The sequence below is a fragment of the Pinus tabuliformis genome, chromosome J, assembly GCF_031772625.1.
Source record: "Pinus tabuliformis cultivar Carrire ecotype Pingquan chromosome J, CPIR1, whole genome shotgun sequence".
NCBI classification, from domain to species: domain Eukaryota; kingdom Viridiplantae; phylum Streptophyta; class Pinopsida; order Pinales; family Pinaceae; genus Pinus; species Pinus tabuliformis.
The window spans coordinates 1,225,029,880-1,225,051,111 of record NC_142295.1 but is presented as its reverse complement, the minus strand read 5'-3'; the positions used below and the strand labels follow the sequence as shown (position 1 = coordinate 1,225,051,111).

The window sequence follows — 21,232 nt, the reverse complement described above, 5'->3', positions numbered from 1 at the left end:
CCGTTTCTGAAGATGAGGTTCCTGTCCTCCATTGATTCGAATAGAAAGGTGTAAAATCCTCTGCCACAAAACCTGATTGCTATTTTCCCTTGCACCATCGCGTTCCAGTTGCTCTCGACCCATCTCTCAACTGATCTTGGGGAGGGCCACAGTCCCGTGAACTAGCCGACTAGGCCTCTTTCTGCTAAGGAGATTGCTGCTCTCCTCGGGAGGGAAGGAGGTAGAGAAACTTCTGGTATTTCATCTAATTTCTTGATGAACTTGGAGGCTGTAGGACGGATTTTTCCCGCTGCGCTCTCGGGAATGAGAGAGGCAAACATTTTCTCGAAGTCTTCTGGATCCTGAGGCGGGGGATCCATTGCTGCCATTGTAGAGTCAGATCTCAGGGAAAACCTCAAGAGGACAACCGGGGGGAGGCCCCGGTGCTGGGGGAGGGCAGGAGGCCCGGGAGCGGAGGAGGGGAGGCCAGCAGATGAGGAGCGCGGGCCTAGCAGCAGCGCTGCCAGGCGCAGAGGCGCAGAGCAGCCCGCCATCCTGCATTTCCCTCATATACCAAAGCAATCTCGACTATTGATGAAGATTAAAATTTCTTTTAATCTCATCCGTCGAAATATTTAATTCTTGAGGAAATTCGAATTTTTCAATTAAATGCATTTTAATTAACTCAAAAATTAAATTTTTAAGTTAATTTCCCCAAAAATTTGACTTTGACTTAACCCCAGGGATCAAAGGTTTAAAATTTATCAAAATAATTAATTTAGCTTAGTCTCAAGGCCATTTAAAATTTAATTTTTTAAGGACTGACAAATTTTGCCTTTGGAGAATTTAAATTTACCTAGGATCTAGAATTAATTAAATTTCTGGCTTGGGATTTTAATTAATTTTTTGCCAGAAAATTTAATTAATTAACCTATGAGGGGATAAATTATTTTTCCAACCCTCAAGACATTTTACATCATGATTTTCATATTTTTCACATCACAAGGGGGAAAACCCATTTGTAATAGACCCTCACGGACCACCCATTTCATGCGACACAAATATAATCTAGTAGATCAAGCAATTTGTAATAAAATAACCTAACCAAATAGTTAAGATTATTCTCAAATCACTTTTACATAGACTCAATCTAGAACACTAGGAATCGGTTAAGATCCTAGCGACAAAATCCATTCCAGCTTTGGGGTAAGACTGGAGGAAAACTCTGTGGACCATTCGAGAATGGATCGGTGAGACAAAAAACCTCCCAGAATGGAGATTATCATTAGAAAAGAAGGTTTACCTAGGTCGTTACATACATGACATGGATCTGCTGAGATTATTTACATTATACACATGCAGAAAGGGTTTACATAACATCTTGGAAGTCAAGATGATGATGATAGCTGGACGGCACGGACACATCGATCAAGTGCTATCCCTTTTGCGAAAAAAGAGGGTGTACTGCTATGGGTCGTTAACACGTAGTGGTCAACAGGTCTCATTAAAAATAATTAATTATTTTAATAAAATTGTTTCTAGGTGGAATTTCCCAAAACCAATGTTACTTGGGAGCGAGAGCGGAAGCGGGGAGCGGGAGCGACCATTTTCAGAAGCTCCCGGTTTGGGAGCGAATCCCGGAGCGATTTTTTAAAAATATATATATTTTTTATATTTTTTAATTTTTGATACATATATGTCAACAAAAACATGTAGAATGATGAATTAGATATAAAAAACATAAAAAAGCATAGATTGAACCATATGACAACAATCATCTAGAAGTTATAATCTTCATCAACCACGTCCGCAAGTTAGTAACATAGTAACATACAACATATTGAGTCTCATGATTCATCAATCTTAAAGTTTCAAGCTTTCAAAATTCAATATATAACATTTATCATCATTGATCACCAAAGTTGTACTTGTAAGCTAAGTGTAACCATTACAACAAATAATATCTAACATGAAATGAAATATTATAAAATGAAATGAAATGAAACAACTTTCAACTTTCATGAAGCATCATATTCATAATTCATTACTAATGAGTTATAATTGCCAACTTCAAACTTAAATTGTCATATATTGTTTAAAAAAATATCATAATAAATATGAAAGAGTCAATAGTTATAAAAGCTACTAGAAACTAGAAAAGAGAAGTAAATCTATTATCTATTTCTTATGCTTGGGCCTCTTGCCACCACTAGAAATGTCTAATTTTTTAGTCTTGTTGCAAAATCAGGATCTTTGTCATTAATATCACCCTCCAAGCATTAATATCCAGAGGTATCTTTGTCATTACCTTTGTATCTGTATAGGGATCTTTGTCATTAATATCACCCTCTAAGCATTAACATAAGATAGAAAAAGCATAGCATGTCAAGTCAAGATTTTGTTTGAGTGATGCGTACATTTTTAGAAGGGTCATGATAGAGGAGTTCGACAACCAATGTCACTAACATCAAGGTACATAGAGGGATTGGTACTCTTGATTAAATATGAGTTCCATACCCTAATATATGACAAAATTCAATGGAAACATTGCAATCCCCCAATCCTGAAATCCTGAAAAACTGATAAGTCTGCTGGATTTTGAATGAAATCTAAAATTCTACTTTCTCCATATGAAATCCAATGAGGACGAAACCACTCTCAAACATCCTGAGTCATTTCATGGTAATGTTAAAAATTTAAGTAAAAGGATGAAAATGAAAATTAAAGAAAATGTCACTTTTACTTTAAGAATTTAACATTACCATGAATAGCATATCAATACTAGGGCCTAGACTTGATCATTAAGTTGCCCCACTCAAAAACTATTTGTTTCTTTCAAAAAAAATTGCATTTTGAACATTACTACAAAAAAAAAAATGCAAAAAAGGCAAAACGCTCCCGAAAAGGCAGGGAGCAAATTTTTTTTTAGGGAGCACGCTCCCGACCCGCTCCCGAGTCGCTCCCGCCCGGAGCGCGGATCGGGAGCGGGAGCGAGGGGAGGGGGGGCGCTCCCCCGCAACACTGCCCAAAACGTTTGCTGGGTTCTTTGGAATACATGTGCCCAAGCCTCCCAACAAAATTTGAGACTTAGAGCACATCCGATGCTACTAGAAATCAACACCAACGACCAAAATTAAAACTTAATCAAGGGCTAGGATCATCTTGAAGTCAATCCGTGTGAGTTTCTAGACTATTCTCACATTGACTTAATTAATTCTGATTAATTAACTAGTTTTCCTAAGTTTAGAGTTAGGAAACATTAAAAAATAGGTTAATAATCTAATTAACTCATCGCTAGGTGGAATTTCCAGAAATAATTTCTAGGTTTCAGAGATCTCATGCATTCTAGCCTCTCCACCAAATTTCATCGCTAGAACACATCCGATGCTACAAAAACTAACACTCCCTCTTAGCAAGGACCGTGTTATAGTGCTGCACACCCTGCCACAACACTGTCTCTTTGTCATCTCCTGTCACGCTGCTGTTGTCTGGCTATACTGCCCACCAACCACTACACAACTCTGATGTTATATCCATGTTGCTGCTAACCCTGTTATACTGTTGTCAACATTGCAACTCCCTCCCATCTATTGTTGCTGCAACTGCAACTGAGCAACATCCGAAACACTGAATCAACTATGTTCAATGTGATGCATCTGTCTCTCGAGTCATGACTATTACTAGCATTTGCACTATGTACCAAGGGATTTGCGCTGCTACTGACTCTGCACTGTTGCCAACACCGCACTGCGCTCCTTTGTATCTGACTACTACTAGTCTGCAACTGTCACTCAGAATCTGACTGCATCATTATCACTGATCCATCCTGCTATTGAATACTATGGGCACCTGTAGCAAGGTGATGATCCATCCTGCTACGGATTATTGCGGGTCATCTCAATGGACGCTACCCATCTTTGTAGCTCTCTGGGGCTATAACTCCATATCGCTCAACCTCACTCTTGGAGGTATAGTTGTAAACATAGCGAAGTTTGATGTACTCATACTGTTGTTGTTACTGCTCTGCTGCTATCTCTGCACTGCTGCTGCAACTACTGCAATAATGAGTCCGATCTCTTAGATCTTGAAGCACTAGCTTCCATAGGGTTGCTCTCTTTGAAGCTAGACCCCCTTTGAGTTTTGATATCCCTTTGGGAAATCTCTCTTCTCCCTCCTGGCAACTCGCAATGTCCTCCTGCACTGGAAACTGGACTACAGAGCTCTGTGCTGGGAATCTTCTGGCTAGAACTGCAACTGGGCAATTTGCACTGCCTGTGACCCTGCATCTAGCTCTGGCATTGTCTCTCGGGTACTGACTGCAACTAGATTTACAACTATCTAATGACAGATTGCGTTTGCTAACACTGAACCTGCTACTATGATACTGTGGGCTCCTGTAGCAAAGTTGATGGTCCCGTTGCAACAATCTGGAATTGATTTGACTAATCTCCTTGTTGCAACTGCGTTGGACCCTACCCATCTAGCACACTAGAGTCTCATACTCCTCCTTTTGGATTTGGTGCCCCACTATCTCCTTTCGAGCCTTGTCCCTAGTTGGGACCCTTCTTCGCTTTGCAACTCACACTGGATAACTCATACTTCCTTCAAAACCTAAATCTGGAAACTGGAAGTCGATCTGCTACCCAAATCTGCATTTTGGCTAACTCGACGGCCTCCTCTGGCAATCTCGTATGACCATCTCTGCAAAGTTGCAAAATATGTGAAACTCAAAAACTAGAATGGAAATCTCCCTCTTTCACCTACTTGGCTAGTCAATTTGCTATTCACACTCCCTCCTGGAGTGAGAAAGTCTGCACTCAGCTACTTCCACTGCAAAATGGAAAATCAGATTTTTGCAACTCGAATTTCCCTGAGAGAAATTTTCCCTCTACTGTGTGTGCTTTTCTCTTCCACCCAATGCAGATTCTGCTTCTGCAAACTGCTGCAAAACCCTAAGTGTCCAACCAACAAATATGCTAGGCGAAAATATGAGTTGCTACTGCTTCCTCTCACTGCTGTAATCACTATTCCGGGCAACTTAAATTTTTTGCCAACCTGCAACTGAAAATCAAATTCCTAACCTAGCAATTCAGCCTGCCTACCAATAAATTGCGCAGCTTCTAGGAATTTCGGCCTGTTGCTCTATTTGAGCAGCGAAATTCTCTCCTTCGCTTTAGAGTTTCTCGACTGATCACTCATGCTTTGATACCATGTGAAAATTTCATTTATCACAGCAACTGGAAATTATTTTCCTAATTCTTAATTTATTTAACAATTTATTTGTAGTTTGCTATGACAAATACCAAATAATTCACACTGTAATTTTCACAAATAAATACTGCAGAGGAAAATAGCAGTGGAAACTGAGAAAATCTAGCACATGCACATAACAAAATGACAATTATTTTTTGACAAATGTCCTCGGAAAAACCCAACTTGGGAAAACCAGTGCAACAACTGAGGGTTTTATTATTATGCAATAGTGAAATTCTTAGTAAAATCTATGGATGTCCAACTGGCAATCCAAACAACAAGTATCTAACAGAAATAATTAGAGAGAAAATTCTCTCACCACACTAGCGACCCTGACACTGACTTCTCTAGAAAAAACTGGTTGTCCAAACCCCAAGCTAAGAGGTTGATTCTCAATGGGGTTTGATATCACGTGGTATCTCACATCGCTGGTAAAGATATTGCCTGACAGATGTGGGATGCACTAGCTACGATGTACAAAGGATCTTCCAAGCAACGAAAGATGTATCTTGAGGAGAAGTTGAGACACACAAGGATGTAGAAAGGGGGGCATATAGACCCCTTCCTTACTAGGATTCAAGATGTTCGGGACCAACTGTATTTAGTAGGGTCAACGCCCCAACCTACAGAGTTGGTGCGATTAGCTCTGAATAGCGTTTTCGAAGAATGGGATCACATGTCGGACAGATTGGGATCGCATGTGGGTTGATATGCAACAAGAGGAGATGAGGTGAGATCTGGTGAAGAGCACCATTAGTGGTAGCAGTAGCAGCAGTGCGATGAAATAAGTAAAGGAAGAGGAAAATGGAGCCCTCACATCACAGAGGTAGTAGGAGCAGCGCAAGAAGAAGGACATTTCCAAGATCAAGTGCTTCAGATGTGGTGAGCTTGGCCACTACAGCTCTCAATGTCCTCTCAGAAAGAAGGACAAGGGGGGGAAGTAGGATCAGCAAGTTGCATCCCCTGAGATCGACAACCTATCCTCTAGATTAGAGGAAGAGTTTGCCATGATCACCGAGTTACCTCTAGGGGTGAGGCGGGGTGATTTGGTTTTGTAGCCCCATAGAGCTATAGGATGGATAGGATTCTTGAGGAGGTCCACCTCATGAATCACCACCACGCTACGGGAGCCCATAACATGCAATCGCAAGATGGACCAGTGGCAGTTGGTGCAGTCAGGTGCCAGAGTGACAGATGCAGTAGCTAGTAACAATACAGATACTAGGCAGCGCAGTGCAGAGTTGGCAGCAGTGTAGTTGGCACAGAGCAGAGTCAGCTGCAGCGTAGAGGCTTCAGTGACAACGTAGAGTCTAGCAGCAGTCAGGACTTGGGTGACAAATGCATCATACTGACCACAGTTGGTTCAATATTTTGGATGCTTTTCCATTGCAGTTGTTGCAGTTGCAGCAACAACAGTTGGAGAAGGTTGCAGTGTAGATGCAGTGTTGGTAGCAATTCAACAGGGCCAGCAGCAGCACGGATGCAGAAATCAGAGTTGTGCAGTAGTTGGTGGGCAGTAGAGCTAGACATCAGCAACGTAACAGGAGGTGTTACAGAGACAGGGTGTTGCTTCAGTGGGTTGCAACGTTAGAACACATTCCTCGCTAAGAGGGAATGTTGATTTTTGTAGCGTCGGTTGTGTTCTAGCCACGGAATTTGGTGGAGAGGCTAGAATACATGTATTCTCCAAAACCCATAAATCGTTTCTAGAAATTCCACCTAGAGACGACTTAATTAAAATATATATATATTTTTTTAATGGTGCCTAAGTCTAAACTTCGGAAAACTAATTAATTAAAGGATATTAATTAAGTCATGGTGAAATCTTCTAGAAGAAGACATGGATCGAGTTCTAGTTAATCTTAGCCATCGATTATGTTGTAATCTTGGCCTTTGAAGCCTCAACGAGAGATTATAAGAAGAAATTCGATGGGGGTTGAAGAACACACCTGTAGCCACCGGGAATTCGATATTGTTGGGAAATCGAACTCCAAAGTAGCAGCTATGAGTTGCTGAAGGCGAATCAGTAGTTTCGAAACAGTGATAGAGGGGCAGGGATAGTAAGGTCGGAAGGAAGTTTTTCCAGTCTGGTGAGCGCATAGAAGAGAGACATCGTACTCCACAGAGGCTGACGCAATGCAGAGAGGCAGAGTAGAGCTTCAAAGGGAGATCCGTATTTGTTGAGGAGAAGTCGAGTTTTAGAGGCAAAAGAGTGAGAGCCTGGAGAGCCAAAAGATTGAGTTTCCAGAGCAGCAATTGATCAGCAAAGTGAGAGAGATGCTAGTCCCTGCATGGTGACATAGATCTGCGTAGGTTGATGCAGAGGCAGAAAGGGGCAATTCATCTTGAGCTAAGGTCAGTGTCGGATAACCGGTGGAAGTGAGATTTTTTTCACTAGACGTTTGTTAGTTATTTTCTCCGCATGGATTGCTAGATGTGAGCATCCATAGTATTGTACTCAGATTTACTACTGCATAATAATAAAACCCTCTGCTGTTGCACCGGTTTTCCTGTATTGGGTTTTTCTGAAGACCTTTGTCCAAAAATAACGATGTATTATTGTGTGTGTGCATCTATTCTTCTAGTGTTTTTATTTCTTCCGCAGTATTTATTTTGTGAAGGCTGCAGTGTACATGTTTCGATATTTGCCGTAGAAAACTGCAAATAATTTGTTCATTTAACTTAACAAATAGATGAAATATTATCAGTTGTTGTAGTAGGATTCGGGGTCACCAAATTTTCACAATGAGAGCATGATATGTAGGATATAGCAATGAATACCCACTTTATGTGGGGCAATACATTGACCACCAAGTGTTGGGATAATCATGGGTTCCCAAATGATGTAAGGGGCCAATGTGAGGGGCCCTAGGAACCAGGGTGATGGCCATGATGATAGGGGTAGAACTCATGTTTGGCTTTTGCCCACGTGCTATGTCCTAATTGTGAAAATTCTGAATCTAACAAACCAGAAATCTTACTGCAGTAAATTGATTTGCATTAATGCAAACTAGAAATATTCAAAAAATATTAATGCAAATACATTGCAGCCTACACCACCATACAGATCAAGAACTGAAAAAAATGAGACAATCACACTGTTGTCGCACAGAGTGTCTAAGCACCGCGACAACGCTCAGATCGGGGGCTGTCACCCTGATCCCCGATCTCTCTGTTTAAGCCGTCTCCCTACAGCAAGCTAAGGGGGGTAGACCCTATGGACAAACGAGATGAAGGAGAACTAGCTGGGAATCAACCGGCTCGGGAGACACAGCGAGGCAAATCGAAAACTTGATAATACTTAGCGAGATTGAGAATTTGATTAGATTTTAAATGATTAATACCAGTGCCTTATGAAGTTGATGATCTCGCTAGATGAAATGAAAACCAAGTAATTGGTTAGCTGCTGCTTATAAAATAGAGATATAAAAAACTCTTTAACAATCGCTTGAAAATATTTGCAAAGTATCTAGCATGTAATGAGCATTAAATAATCCAAGTAATGACGATAGATTTTCTATAGATAAACAATGTCTTAGCAATTAAATTTCAAGAGATGCAAATACTTTAATTAACCACGAAATTTAAAAGCTAACCAACTTTGATCCTAGAATTGAAAGATTATGCTCAATGACCCAAATCCAGGAAAATTTCACTGCCTTCAAATAGTTAATCTCTAGATATAAAAATTAAGCACACTTAACTATAGAAAAATGACAAATATTAATACCACGAAGGTCTACCTTTCAACTTTTAGCCTTAGCACAAAAAGACACCAAGAAGAAATTTTAAATTGACACTTAACTTTTCCTTAGGTGAATTTTTTTGATATTTTAAGCAAGACTAAATGTGGCAAAAATAAATCGACAAATAATTTTTTCGATTTGTTTTTGTTTTTTGTTTTTTTAAATGATAAAAATCAAAGTCAAAAATAAAAATAAAATTGAATTTTTAGAATTTTTTTAGAGTTATTTATTTATTTATGATTTATTAATTTCAAATGAAATGACTATCATAAAATCAAAATATATGAAAACTAATCTACCTACACCCTAACTATAATAATATATAAAATTAAACTAAAAAAACACCTAACTTAACAAAACCCTAAAAAAATTAAAATAAATATATATCTAAAAAATAATACCTGACTTATAACTTAACGCATGCACATAAAATGAAACCAAATCAAAAGGATTTCAAATGTTTTTATTTAATGTTGTTTGTTGTGTAGGAGAACGCAGGTTTGCATGGCGGAGGGAGGAGCGACTCGACGGAGGGGAGGTTGAGTTTGCTCGACAGCGGAAGACGCAACGAGGAGCAGGGACGGCAGAGAGATGGGAGCATGGAGATGGTTGAAGGTGACTGCGTGAAGCTGGACCGCGACAAGGGCTTGGCTGCGATGAAGAGCGGATGAGGGAATAGCTGCAGATGTGGAGCGTTGAAAGCCGTAGGTATAGAAGGATGTGAGAATGAGCAGCTACGTGAGAAGACCGCTGGAAAGATGAAGACTGCGTGGAATGGACTGCGATAAAGTTGAGGACGCTAGAGGGATGGCTGGAGCGATGGGTAATGGCAGGGCTGCGATTTCCTTGCAGATGGATGCTGGAGGAGCTTGCCGCGTGGAGATGAACCGGCAGTAGATTTCCATGGAGAAAAGAGAGACACCCAGGCTTCCTTGTGTTTGCAGGTTCAATGAGCACGTAGAGAAGAGCGTGGAGCAGCTCATGACTTCGATGAGCAGGAAACTGCGTGAGGGTCTTAGCAGCGTTAAGGGAATGAAAGGTTGGGAATATGCCTGTGGATTTGGCAGCTATGGAAGGGAGAAGGTTTCAACGCAAGCCCAATAGGATGAGATATTGGGGATTTACTGGGAGAAGAGAGGATTTTACACGATTTGCTTCAAAAAAAATTCGAAATTTTCCTGCAAAAAATGAAACCCCAGGTAGCAACAGACGTGGCCCAGAAAACCCTCAAATTTTTTTTTCCAGATCTGAAATAAATACCCCTGTAAGAGCTGATTCTAAGGCCAGATCTAACCCTCCAAGGCCTAGATCTGGCTTCAAACAAGAATTCCCCTTCAGATCTGCAACCTGTGATGACAAAGACAAAACACCCAGAAAGAATATAAACTCAAAAAAACCCCAAAAACCTAGCTAAATAATTACAGTAATTACAAACTGAAGGTTCTAAGTAGCCAGATTTATCATTATGCCACGAATATTTTAAAATTCTAGATTTAAAGGGAGGTGCTTCGCCCAAAACCCTTCATGCATCAACAATGAAATTTCTAATGATAAGCCCGGGATTCAATCAAGTTGGGCTCTTCAGAAAATGCTGATCGGGAGTTGGCTGGTCCAACTGAAAACTTCTCCAAACGCCCGATGATCTCAAAATCAGGGATTCCCTGCACAACTCAACTCAACCAGTAACGTAAAGGGAGAAAACGACAATAAAATTCAGACTTAATGGAGATACCTGCCATTATATTCAAAATTTAAACTACCATTCAAACCCTAGTGCTCAAGCAAGATACTTGTGCGTAAACCACTCTTCATAAAGCTATCATCAATGGTTGAAAAGGAGATCTATGCATGAAAATAAAACATCTTACAACATTTCCATGACAAATAACACCAGCAGAAATTAACCCCAAAGTCTTTCTTTATTGCACATGAAAAACGATTACAAGAGAGCCTTCACTTAGCACAGGACCCCAAGATCGAATGAATCAACTGACAACTGACCTCCTATTTAAAGACAAATCTTCCAACAGCTAGTTCGAGTGATCCTTGTCAAAGCGATCTCGATCGTTGATGAGGATCAAATTTTTTTTTAATCTCATCCGTCAAAATTTTAAATATTGAGGAAATTTTGAAATTATCAATTAAATGCATTTTAATTAATTCAAAAATTAAATGTTTGAATTAATTTCCTCAAAATTTTGACTTTGACTTAACCCAAGGGACCAAGGGCATAAAATTTAGAAAAATAATCATTTAACCTCAGTCCCTGGACCTTTTAAAATTTTTTATTTTTTTTTAAAGGACCCTCGAATTTAGCCTTTGGAAAATTTAAATCTACCTAGGACCTAGGACTTATGAGGGGATAAATTATTTTTCTAACCCTCAAGACATTTTACATCATGATTTTTACATTTTTACATCTCAAGGGGGAAAACCCATTTGATATAGACCCTCATAGACTACCCAATTCTGCGACACAAACATAATCTAGTAGATCAAGCAATTTGTAATAAAATAACCTAACCAAATAGTTAGGATTATTCCCAAATCACTTTTACATAGACTCGATCTAACACACTAGGACTCCCCTAAGATTCTAATGACAAAATCCATTTTGGCTTTGGGGTAAGGCTGAAGGAAAACTCTGCCAATCATGGATCAGTGAGACAAAAAACCTTCCGGAATGTAGATCATCACCAGAAAATTAGGTTTACCTAGGAAATTACATACATGACACGGATCTGCTGAGATTATTTACAATTTACACATGCAGACTGGGTTTACAATATAACATGATCAGGCTGATGATGATAGTCGAATGGCATGGACATGTTGATCAAGCGCTATCCCTTTTGCGAAAAAATGGAGTGTACTGCTATGGGTCGTTGACACGTAGTGGTCAACACACACAAAGGACACACTTATTTTTGGACTAAACGTCCCAGGAAAAACCTAGTGTGGGAAAATTGGTGCAGCAAATATGAGAGTTTTATTATTAAGAAGATTTTTGAATACAACTAGGGTGCCAAATCTGGCTCACCCAAAAGAGAATAAACCCGGCAGGAGTACCTATATCCGGAGACAGATATTTTGGCGAATCCAGCAACTAGATGAACAAACCCCACAGATGACTGTGTTGTCCCCAGTGATGTGCAACACTGGTTGCTCCCTGCTCTGTGCTGGAATTGTGTCACCTCCTCTAGGAGTTGCGTCACCCTCCCAGTAAGCCTTCCTCGCTCAAAAATCGATATGTTGAACTGCTACTCGATCTGCCTCACTGAATCCCCAGCACTGCCTCTAAGTGACTGCGTCAGTTCCTCTAGCCTCTGCGTCACCCTTCTGGAGTTGCGATGTCTCTCCCTGGTGCTGTGTTGCCTCTTTTCTATGTATTCTCGGCCTTGGACTGAAGTCCCTCTACCAAATTGTCCCTCTCTGCACTAGAAGCTTACTCCGAAATTCTCAGCAAACCACGCCCCAGAATTTCGAATTAGCTCTAGTGTTGCTCTCTCTGTGTGTGTTCTCCAACTAACCCCAAGCCTCCTTTTATACTTTTCCTGTTGAGAAATCAACAGTGGTGATCTAAGCTCTAATCAACGGCTAAGATTAAATTAGACTTGATCCTCGTCTCTTAGAAACTTCTCACCCATATTTTCATTAATACCCATTAATATTTTAATTTTCCTAAGTTTAGACTTAGGAAACCTATTAAAAATATTAATTATTTTTAATAAAATACAATCCAGGTGGAATTTCTCCAAACGATTTCTGAGTCTTGGAGAACTCATGTGTTCTAGCCTCTCCACAAAACTTCGGAGCTAGAGCACATCCGATGCTACCCAAAAAATCAACACTCCCTCTTAGCGAGGAATGTGCTCTAGCAATACTTCCCAGCGTAAGTATTGCACTGATCCACGACATTGGTCCTCTGCGCTGTTGATGCTCGACCTGCTGCCCCTCATCCACTGTGCCGCTGCAATCTGTATTGTTGCCCATGACACTGCCACTGTCACTTCTGCATCAGTACTCATGCTGCCCATAGCACTACCACTGCTAACTGCTGCATTGTAACTCAGTTGTTGAGAAGTAAGAAACTGAAAAGCCACCCAAAAGTTGACATGTTGATCAGTTTGGATGCCCCTTGACGCTGAAGCTACCTTTGCTTCTAATTTGTGTTGTCCCTCTGATGCTACTGCACTGCTGTTGTATCTACTCGGTGCCTCCCGCACTGCTGCAACACTCCACTGCGCTGCTTCAAACTTTGGCACTCTAGCTCTACCACTGTTGCTCCATCATCCCTCACACCAACTGACTCTCGTCATTTTGCTACTATCATTAAGGGCTCCCGTAGCCATATGTGATCCAAGAGTTTGGGCACCTCAAGGATCCTGCCCTTTATGTAGTCCTCCCGACTACAGCTCAATATCGCCCCACCTCTTCTCTAGAGGTGCATGAGCACTCATGGCGCAATCCTCATCGTCCTCTTTGTCAGCTTGCACTGGAGCAGCCTTTGAGTCAGACTTCTCTTCTTTGCCCTTCTTCCGAGGGCATTGCGTGGCGAAATGACCCATTTCTCCACATCTGAAGCATCTGACTTTGGATATGTCCTTTTTCTTTCTCTTCTATTGCCCTTGCTGTCTCGCTGATGCGAGAGACGCATCCTCCTCTTCCTCCTTCTTGACTCTGATCCCTTTGCTGTTGCTTCTCGCCTTGGTCAACTCTCTGATCTCTTCCTGTCGAAGAGCTGCCTAGATCTCCTCCCAACTGGGAAGAGAAGCCCTGCCCAAGATGCTTTGGACAAAGGTTTCCCAGTCTTCAGTGATTGCCTTCAGGGCAATCCTGACCATAAATTCAGCATCTGGTGCAAACCCTACAGAAGTTAGCTGGTCACGGATCCTTTGTAACCTGAGAAGGAAGGGATCAATTTCTTCTCCCTTCTGCATTTGAAACTATCTCAGCTGACTCTCAAGCAACATCTTCCGCTGAACGGAAATTCCCTCGTACAATGTGCTCAAGGCCTCCCATATTTCCCTTGTTGTGTCTTTCTCAACAATATGTGGGATCACATGATCCTTGACCCTGTTCAAGATCATGCGCTTTTCTTTTGCCTGAACCTCCTCGTACTTCTTGAGAGGATCAACATCAACTAGAACAACAACCGTCTTCAAGGCATAATCTTTGATGCGATTTTTATCCAAAACCACCAGGATCCTGTCCTTCTAGATGACAAAGTTGGATGCTCCATCCAACCTATCCTAATCCCTCAGTCCGTTAACAACCATCTCTGCTCAAATGAATGTCAAACTAGTTCTCTCCTCCCTCTTTCACTACTGCCCCAGCAAAACTCGGATCTAGATTTTTTTGGCGCTGGAAATCCTCTAAGAAACAAGCTCCCTCTGAATTTCGATTTCCTTCATGGAAATCCTTCTGCCAACCATTGTTGAACCACCACTCTTTGATCTCTCTTTGTTGCTGCTTAGCACTGGATCTAGATTTCTTGGCAAGAAATCTTTTGAGGGAATGATTTCCTCTACTTCGCTTCTGCCCCACTAGGTATTGTTTTGCACCAACAGAATCAGCACCCCACCAACAACTCAAGATGAAATTTGCGTTGCTCCTCTAGCCACGCAACTGGAAAAAACGAGACTCAACGATCTTTGTGCTGCCCTCTACAGCAACAACGTCACCCAATTAGGCTGATGCAGGCTCTGCGTGAGCCTCCCTTTGAGATTGTGTCACCCCTCCTCTGCTCTCTTGGCCAGAAACTGTGTCGCTTCTCGGGACAACTGTCTAATTTTCCTCTGTCCTTTCGTTGATGGCTTCAGTCCCCCTTGATCTGTAATCGCTCTAATACCATGTGAAAATTTCTTAATCTAACAAACCGAAAATCCTACTGTATTAAATTGATTTGCATTACCTACTTGTGTTCTTCATTTAACAAGTTATTTTCATAAAATTTCAGAAACTATTAATGCAAATACACTAGAGCTTACACCACCATACAGATCAAGAACTAAAAAATAAATGAGACAATCACATAAAGGACACACTTATTTTTGGACTAAATGTCCCCGAAAAAACCTAGTGTGGGAAAATCGGAGTAGCAGACATGAGGGTTTATTATTAAGCAGATTTTTGAATACAACTAGGGTGCCAAATCCGGCTCACCCAACAAAGAATAAACCCAGTAGAAGTACCTCTATCCGGAGACATATTTTGGCAAATCGAGCAACTTGATGAACAAACCCCACAGATGACTGCGTTGTCCCCAGTGCTGTGCAGCAATGGCTGCTCCCAGCGCTGCGCTGGAACTGTGTCACCTCCTCTAGGAGCTGCATCACCCTTCCAGTGAGCCTTCCTAGCTCAGAAATCGATATGTTAAACCGTTGCTCGATCTTCCTCACAGACTCCCCAGCGCTGCCTCTAAATCACTGTGTCATCTCCTCTAGCCTCTGCGTCACCCTTCTAGAGCTGCGTTGTCTCTCCCTAGTGTTGTGCTTCCTCTCTGCTATGTATTCTCGGCCTTGGATTGAAGTCCCTCTACAGAACTGCCCCTCTGCACAAGAAGCTTACTCCGAAAATCTCAGCAAACCATGCCCCAAAATTTTGAATTAGCTCCAGTGCTGCTCTCTCTGTGTGTGTTCTCCAACTGACCCCAAGCCTCCTTTTATACTTTTCTTGTTGAGAAACCAACGGTCGTGATCTAATCTCTAATCAACAGCGAAGATTAAATTAGATTTGATCCTCGTCTCTTAGAAGCTTCCCACCCATATTTTCATTAATACCCATTAATATTTTAATTTTCCTTAGTTTAGACTTAGGAACCCCATTAAAAATATTAATTATTTTAATAAAATACAATCTGGGTGGAATTTCTCCAAACGATTTTCGAGTCTTGGATATCTCAGGTGTTCTAACCCCTCCACAAAATTTCGGAGCTAGAGCACATCCGATGCTACCCAAAAAATCAACACCAATGGTCTTTTGAGAGTGGCTGAATTATGCTTTTTTTTTTCTTTTAGCTGCATCAACCTCCAGGGCATCATTCCAAGCATAACCCAAGGTGTGGACAAGGGGAGGGGAAAGCTAACTCCTTGTGGACTCAATGGATAAATGTGGACCCGGATGGGAAATATGGTGAATGGAGTTATAATGAGCAGAGGGAAGTGATGTATATGGTGTCAGGAAGCGGGACCACACAACCAAAATTGAGGTTTCCCATGTAGTGCCACCCCTAAAGCTAGTGGCCAATAAAGGAGATCCCATGAGACTAGGATACAAGGTTAACCATCAAATTGGACAGAGGAGACAAGAGTACATACCAAGCCCACTCTTTCCGCCGACTCCCCCACTAATCCATGCCCAAAAGTGTCCACGATAAGTAAACAAATATATCCAACTACACAATGAAAAGCCATACCTTCGGGGTTGGAAGGCCCACCTTCAAACATACAATCATGACAAATGGGTGAGGGGTGGAGATAATGGCACATCGAGCTATCTGGTAGCTGCAAGGGGCTGTTGGCCATCAACTAAGAACTATCTAGGAGAAAAAAATTCTCCTATGGATACTACCCACAGGTGGTGGGTAAGACACACTTCTTTTACAAGAGAGACATGAGTGTGTGTGACAAATTGTCCTCCTAAATTTGACTTCCCTATATTTATATGAGGGCAACCAAGTGGACAACCATCATTTATAATAATTATACTAATCTAGCTTACCTACTTAATGAACTTATGTTCATCACAAGAGCATGCATAGTGCAGTCTCAACACACGTAGTAATTTGAACATAAGGTAAGATTTTCCCGATTTCCAGCAAAAAAAAGACCCCACGGGCTATGAAAAGATGTTAGCAAATCAGAAGAGTTATAACTCAGATTCATAAGGTATGGTGTACATCTACAAGAGAGACATGAGTGTGTGTGACAAATTGTCCTCCTAAATTTGACTTCCCTATATTTATATGAGGGCAACCAAGTGGACAACCATCATTTATAATAATTATACTAATCTAGCTTACCTACTTAATGAACTTATGTTCATCACAAGAGCATGCATAGTGCAGTCTCAACACACGTAGTAATTTGAACATAAGGTAAGATTTTCCCGATTTCCAGCAAAAAAAAGACCCCACGGGCTATGAAAAGATGTTAGCAAATCAGAAGAGTTATAACTCAGATTCATAAGGTATGGTGTACATCTCATAAAATTATTTTTTCATTTCATATCTTCGTTGGCATGCATTTATTAATATAGTATGCCTTTATTTGTATCCACATCTGAAGTCATTCCAAGGTTTAGTAAAGAAAATATCCAATTGACAAGGAAAAACAGCCTATTTATCTTTGAGAATGACTGAGATAGCTGAATGTAGACTATCTGCAAATCTTACTAAGATGCTTTCAAAGGTGTGTGTCTTTACTCATATGGGTGGTTCGCTTTAACATGTGTCGAGAGAGCATTGAACAAAGATTCTCGTGTTTTGATCAGAAGAAGAACTTCTGTGTCAGACACAACCTGTCAAAACTCAACACATTGACATATCAGATTAATCTCTATGCACACTGATAAAAACAATTTTCTTGAACAATGCTGCCAACTAGAATCTAGATATTAATGCTAGTTCTTGCAAAAGACTAAACAACTTGATTTACAATTTCATACCATTTACAAGCAATAATCAAATCAACCCTTTTGCCAACATATCAGTATGTTGTATTAGCTTCATCTAATTATAAAATTTCACACTGAAATTTAGGAATGTCATCCAACTTCGAATGATGCAAAAAAAAAAATCCATACTTCAGGTTTCTTGTCTGAACGTTCTTTTGTGGGACAATGCCCTAACTATTTGACATATTTCATTTCTTTTAGGACTATCACATCCAAGAAACTTTAAAAAGTGATAACTGCAGCAGAAAAAAACATTTAAACAATTAAGAGAAAATATTCAACAAAGAAAAATACCAGCAGGGCACAAACCCTTGATTTCGAAGATATTTTATAGAAATACATCAAGTTCCATCAATGTTCAATGAAGTATTTGCAGGAAGATTAATCTTCTCAATGCATGCATTCATGAAAAGGTACAATAAAGCATGACATAAACTATGCAAACCTAAACATGAACTTAAAGATAAACTCAACCAACAAGATAACAAATGTGGATGGACCAGACTCAAAAACCCAAAGCGACAAAGCATGCTACATACAGATAACAAAGAGTTTAGGACACACCCTTAACATTAGCCCATGGTTCAAAGTTCAAACTTCAGATTTCAGCCAGATCTGAGACCATTATTTTTGGGTCAAGTTTTGGGCAGTCTGTTTTCAGCAGGCGGATGTTATTTCAGACGGGTGATTATCTTTTTAAGTACCCAGTATGGCATAGAGTATCAGTGCAAAATACTAAGCCATTCTGAGCACTTTCATATTTCAAAGGCCAGTTACATTTTGACACTTGTCGGAGTGACATTTGAACTCCAACTCACAGTTATTTTGGTTAAGAGATGAAGCAATACACTAGATAAGGATTCCCATGACTCGTTGAGGGTTCTGCCTACTATTTTTGGCTAGATACAGGAGTGCCCACTTTCTTTGATTGACATTGTTCATTTTGAGCCAATTCTAATTACTATTCTTGGTTCCTATTACCCACCTGTGTGGATAACCCCTAGGAGAAAACATTTCTCCCATTGTTCAGCTTGCCAGCCAGCAGCCCTATATTGATCCACATATAGCTAGCATCAAATGCCTCTCATTCATGCTCCGGATGTGAAAATTCCAAACTGGAATCCTATTGCAGCAACATGAAATTATTCTCCTAATTGTTAAGTTAATTTAACAATTTATTTGTTGTTTGCTATGGAAAATACTGGTAACTGAATAAATCACCCTGCAATCTACACAAATAAAATTGCAGAAGAATAAACGCAGGAAGAAATGCTAGCACACACACATAAAAATAACAGAACTATTTTAGGATAAAAGTCCTCGGAAAACCCCAGCTTGGGAAAACCAGTGCAGCAGTTGAGGGTTTTTATTATTAAGCAACAGTGAAATAATCTGAGTACAATCTGGATGTCGAATATTGGCGATCCTGCAAAGAAAATACTGGCAAAAATCTAGTGAGGAATTTTCCTCACCCCACAGTCAAATTCGGGCTTTGACAGCAGCTCTAAGTGAGCCGTCCAAATTGCCTCTGCGCAGGCTCTGCATCACCCGAGCACAGTCCCTTCTAAGCTCAGTCTGAATCAGCCTCTCCTCAAGCCGTCTAGTCCACTATTGTCTGGGAAAATGTCTCTCCTGGCCTCCAGAACCTCTATCCAGCTTCTGGCACTGAAACTTGTCTTTCCCCAGCAGAATCAAAACTGCCTCTAAAGGCTACTGTTCTGCCCCAACGTCAGCCTCTCTGTGGATCGTATACCTCTACAAATGTACTCGCCGGATCTGGAAATCTTCCTCCGGCGTCACTGTCTCTGCCCCTCTCTCACTACTTCGATCTCTAGCTCTCGCTCTCTCTCTAGCAACTGACTTCTGCTACTCTAGAAATTGATCTGCTCAGAAATCAAGCCTCTCAAGTGTCTTTTCCATCACCACATCAACCTCCTCTTATAATCCTCTGTTGGAGCACCAACGGCCAAGATTTAAAACATAATCGATGGCTAGAATCATCTCTAGATCGATCCGTGTGAGTTTCTAGATGATTTACGCCTTGACTTAATTAATACTGATTAATTAACCACATATTCCCTAAATTTAGACTTATAAAATATTTAAAAATTGGTTAGAAATCTAATTAAGTCATTTCTAGGCAGAATTTCCAGAGACAATTTTTGGGTTTTGGAGATCTCATGTATTCTAGCCTCTCCACCAAATTCTGAGGTTAGAATACATCCGATGCTACAAAAACTAACACCAGTATTTACATCTAGCCTGCTCATCTGATAAAAATTGCTCAACATATGTGAGGTACATTAACCATTTTTGTATTCAAGTGCTTTCAATTAATGTTTAAGGACATTCTAGTATGGATCATAAGTTGAACTGGATAATAGACCACTTTTAGTTGTACTCTTGTTTCCATGCTTCACGTTGATAGTTATCAATTGACCCGAGTCTAGTGTGACCTTCTTTGAGGCATTTCTCTCATTGTCTAGGAGGGACACGAAAGTTTTGATTGATGTTGTGTGTCTATGGTAATCCATACTTACCATCTCCCATCTCTCCCTTGTATCCACATCCCATCTTCAATTGATTGCTACTTGTCACTAGTATTGGTTCCCCATCTTCCATTGTTGAGAAATCAATGTACTTGTAGATTAGGGTTTGTTGTCGCGCAGATTGACACGACAACGCTTAGACCGGGGGCTGTCACTCTGATCCCCGATCCCTCCGTTTAAGCCTGTCTCCCGCGGCTAAGGGGGGTAGTCCCTGTGAGATGAGGAGACCAACTGTCGACCAGTTGGTTGGGAGACACGAGACACGATATAAAAAAAGCACTCGATGGATTTGATTAATTTAGCAGACCAGTGCCTTAAGAGATTGTGGTTTAAAGATTAATTGTTAGATGATATAGAAACATGAACCATGAACAACAATCATTTGTCATCAGCTAAATCACAATGCTCTTAAAATGACCAAAACGATATCCAGCAACTGAAAATTTTGAAAGCCTTAAACCACCACGAGAATCATGAATTATTAACCAGATATCATATTCGCATCTCAACTTGAAAATTTTAGATCTCAGCATGAAAGATGATAAATCCCGAAAATGACTGGATCTGACGAAGAAAAATTTCCACAATTTTTTTTTTATACTTTTTCGAATTATTATTATTATTATTATTTTTTTTTAAATCTAAAAAATGAAAATTAGAAATCTAACTAATATCTAAAATCTAAAAAAAATAAAACTAAGGCTTAAAAGTTTTATAAATAAATCTTTTTCATTTTATTTTTTTATTTTTCAAAAGTTAAAAGATAATGAAATCTAAAAATTAATCTAAAGCTAAACTATAAAAAATAAAACTAAGCCTAAAAACTAATTAAAACATAAACAATTTTTTTATTTTTTTTATTTTTTTTTTTTTTTTTATGAATCTATATTTAATAAAATGAAACTATTTAAAACAAAAAAAAATTAAAATTTAATTATAATACAACAAAATCCTAAATCTACCTAAATCTAAAATCTTAATAAAAACATTATAATCTAAAATCTAACTAAATCTAAACATAAATTGAAA

The 21,232-nt window shown here is 40.0% G+C and overlaps 1 protein-coding gene across 9 annotated transcripts in view; it reads right to left on the bottom strand.

Annotated features, from left to right (window-relative positions):
- The window catches only part of LOC149231548 (uncharacterized), a 303,271-nt gene that overhangs the window by 59,713 nt on the left and 222,326 nt on the right, over positions 1-21,232 (bottom strand). For 8 of the 9 annotated variants that reach the window (XR_016248077.1, XR_016248076.1, XM_089379231.1 and 5 more), the window contains one exon: positions 17,404-17,498. Coding sequence is in view for 7 of the 9 variants with exons in the window: in XM_089379231.1 (XP_089235357.1) it covers positions 17,404-17,498 (95 nt within the window). In the remaining 2 variants the exon portion in view is untranslated. Of the gene's footprint in view, positions 1-17,373; positions 17,499-21,232 lie in introns of all 9 variants that reach the window. The other variant, XM_089379235.1, reaches the window with a different exon arrangement.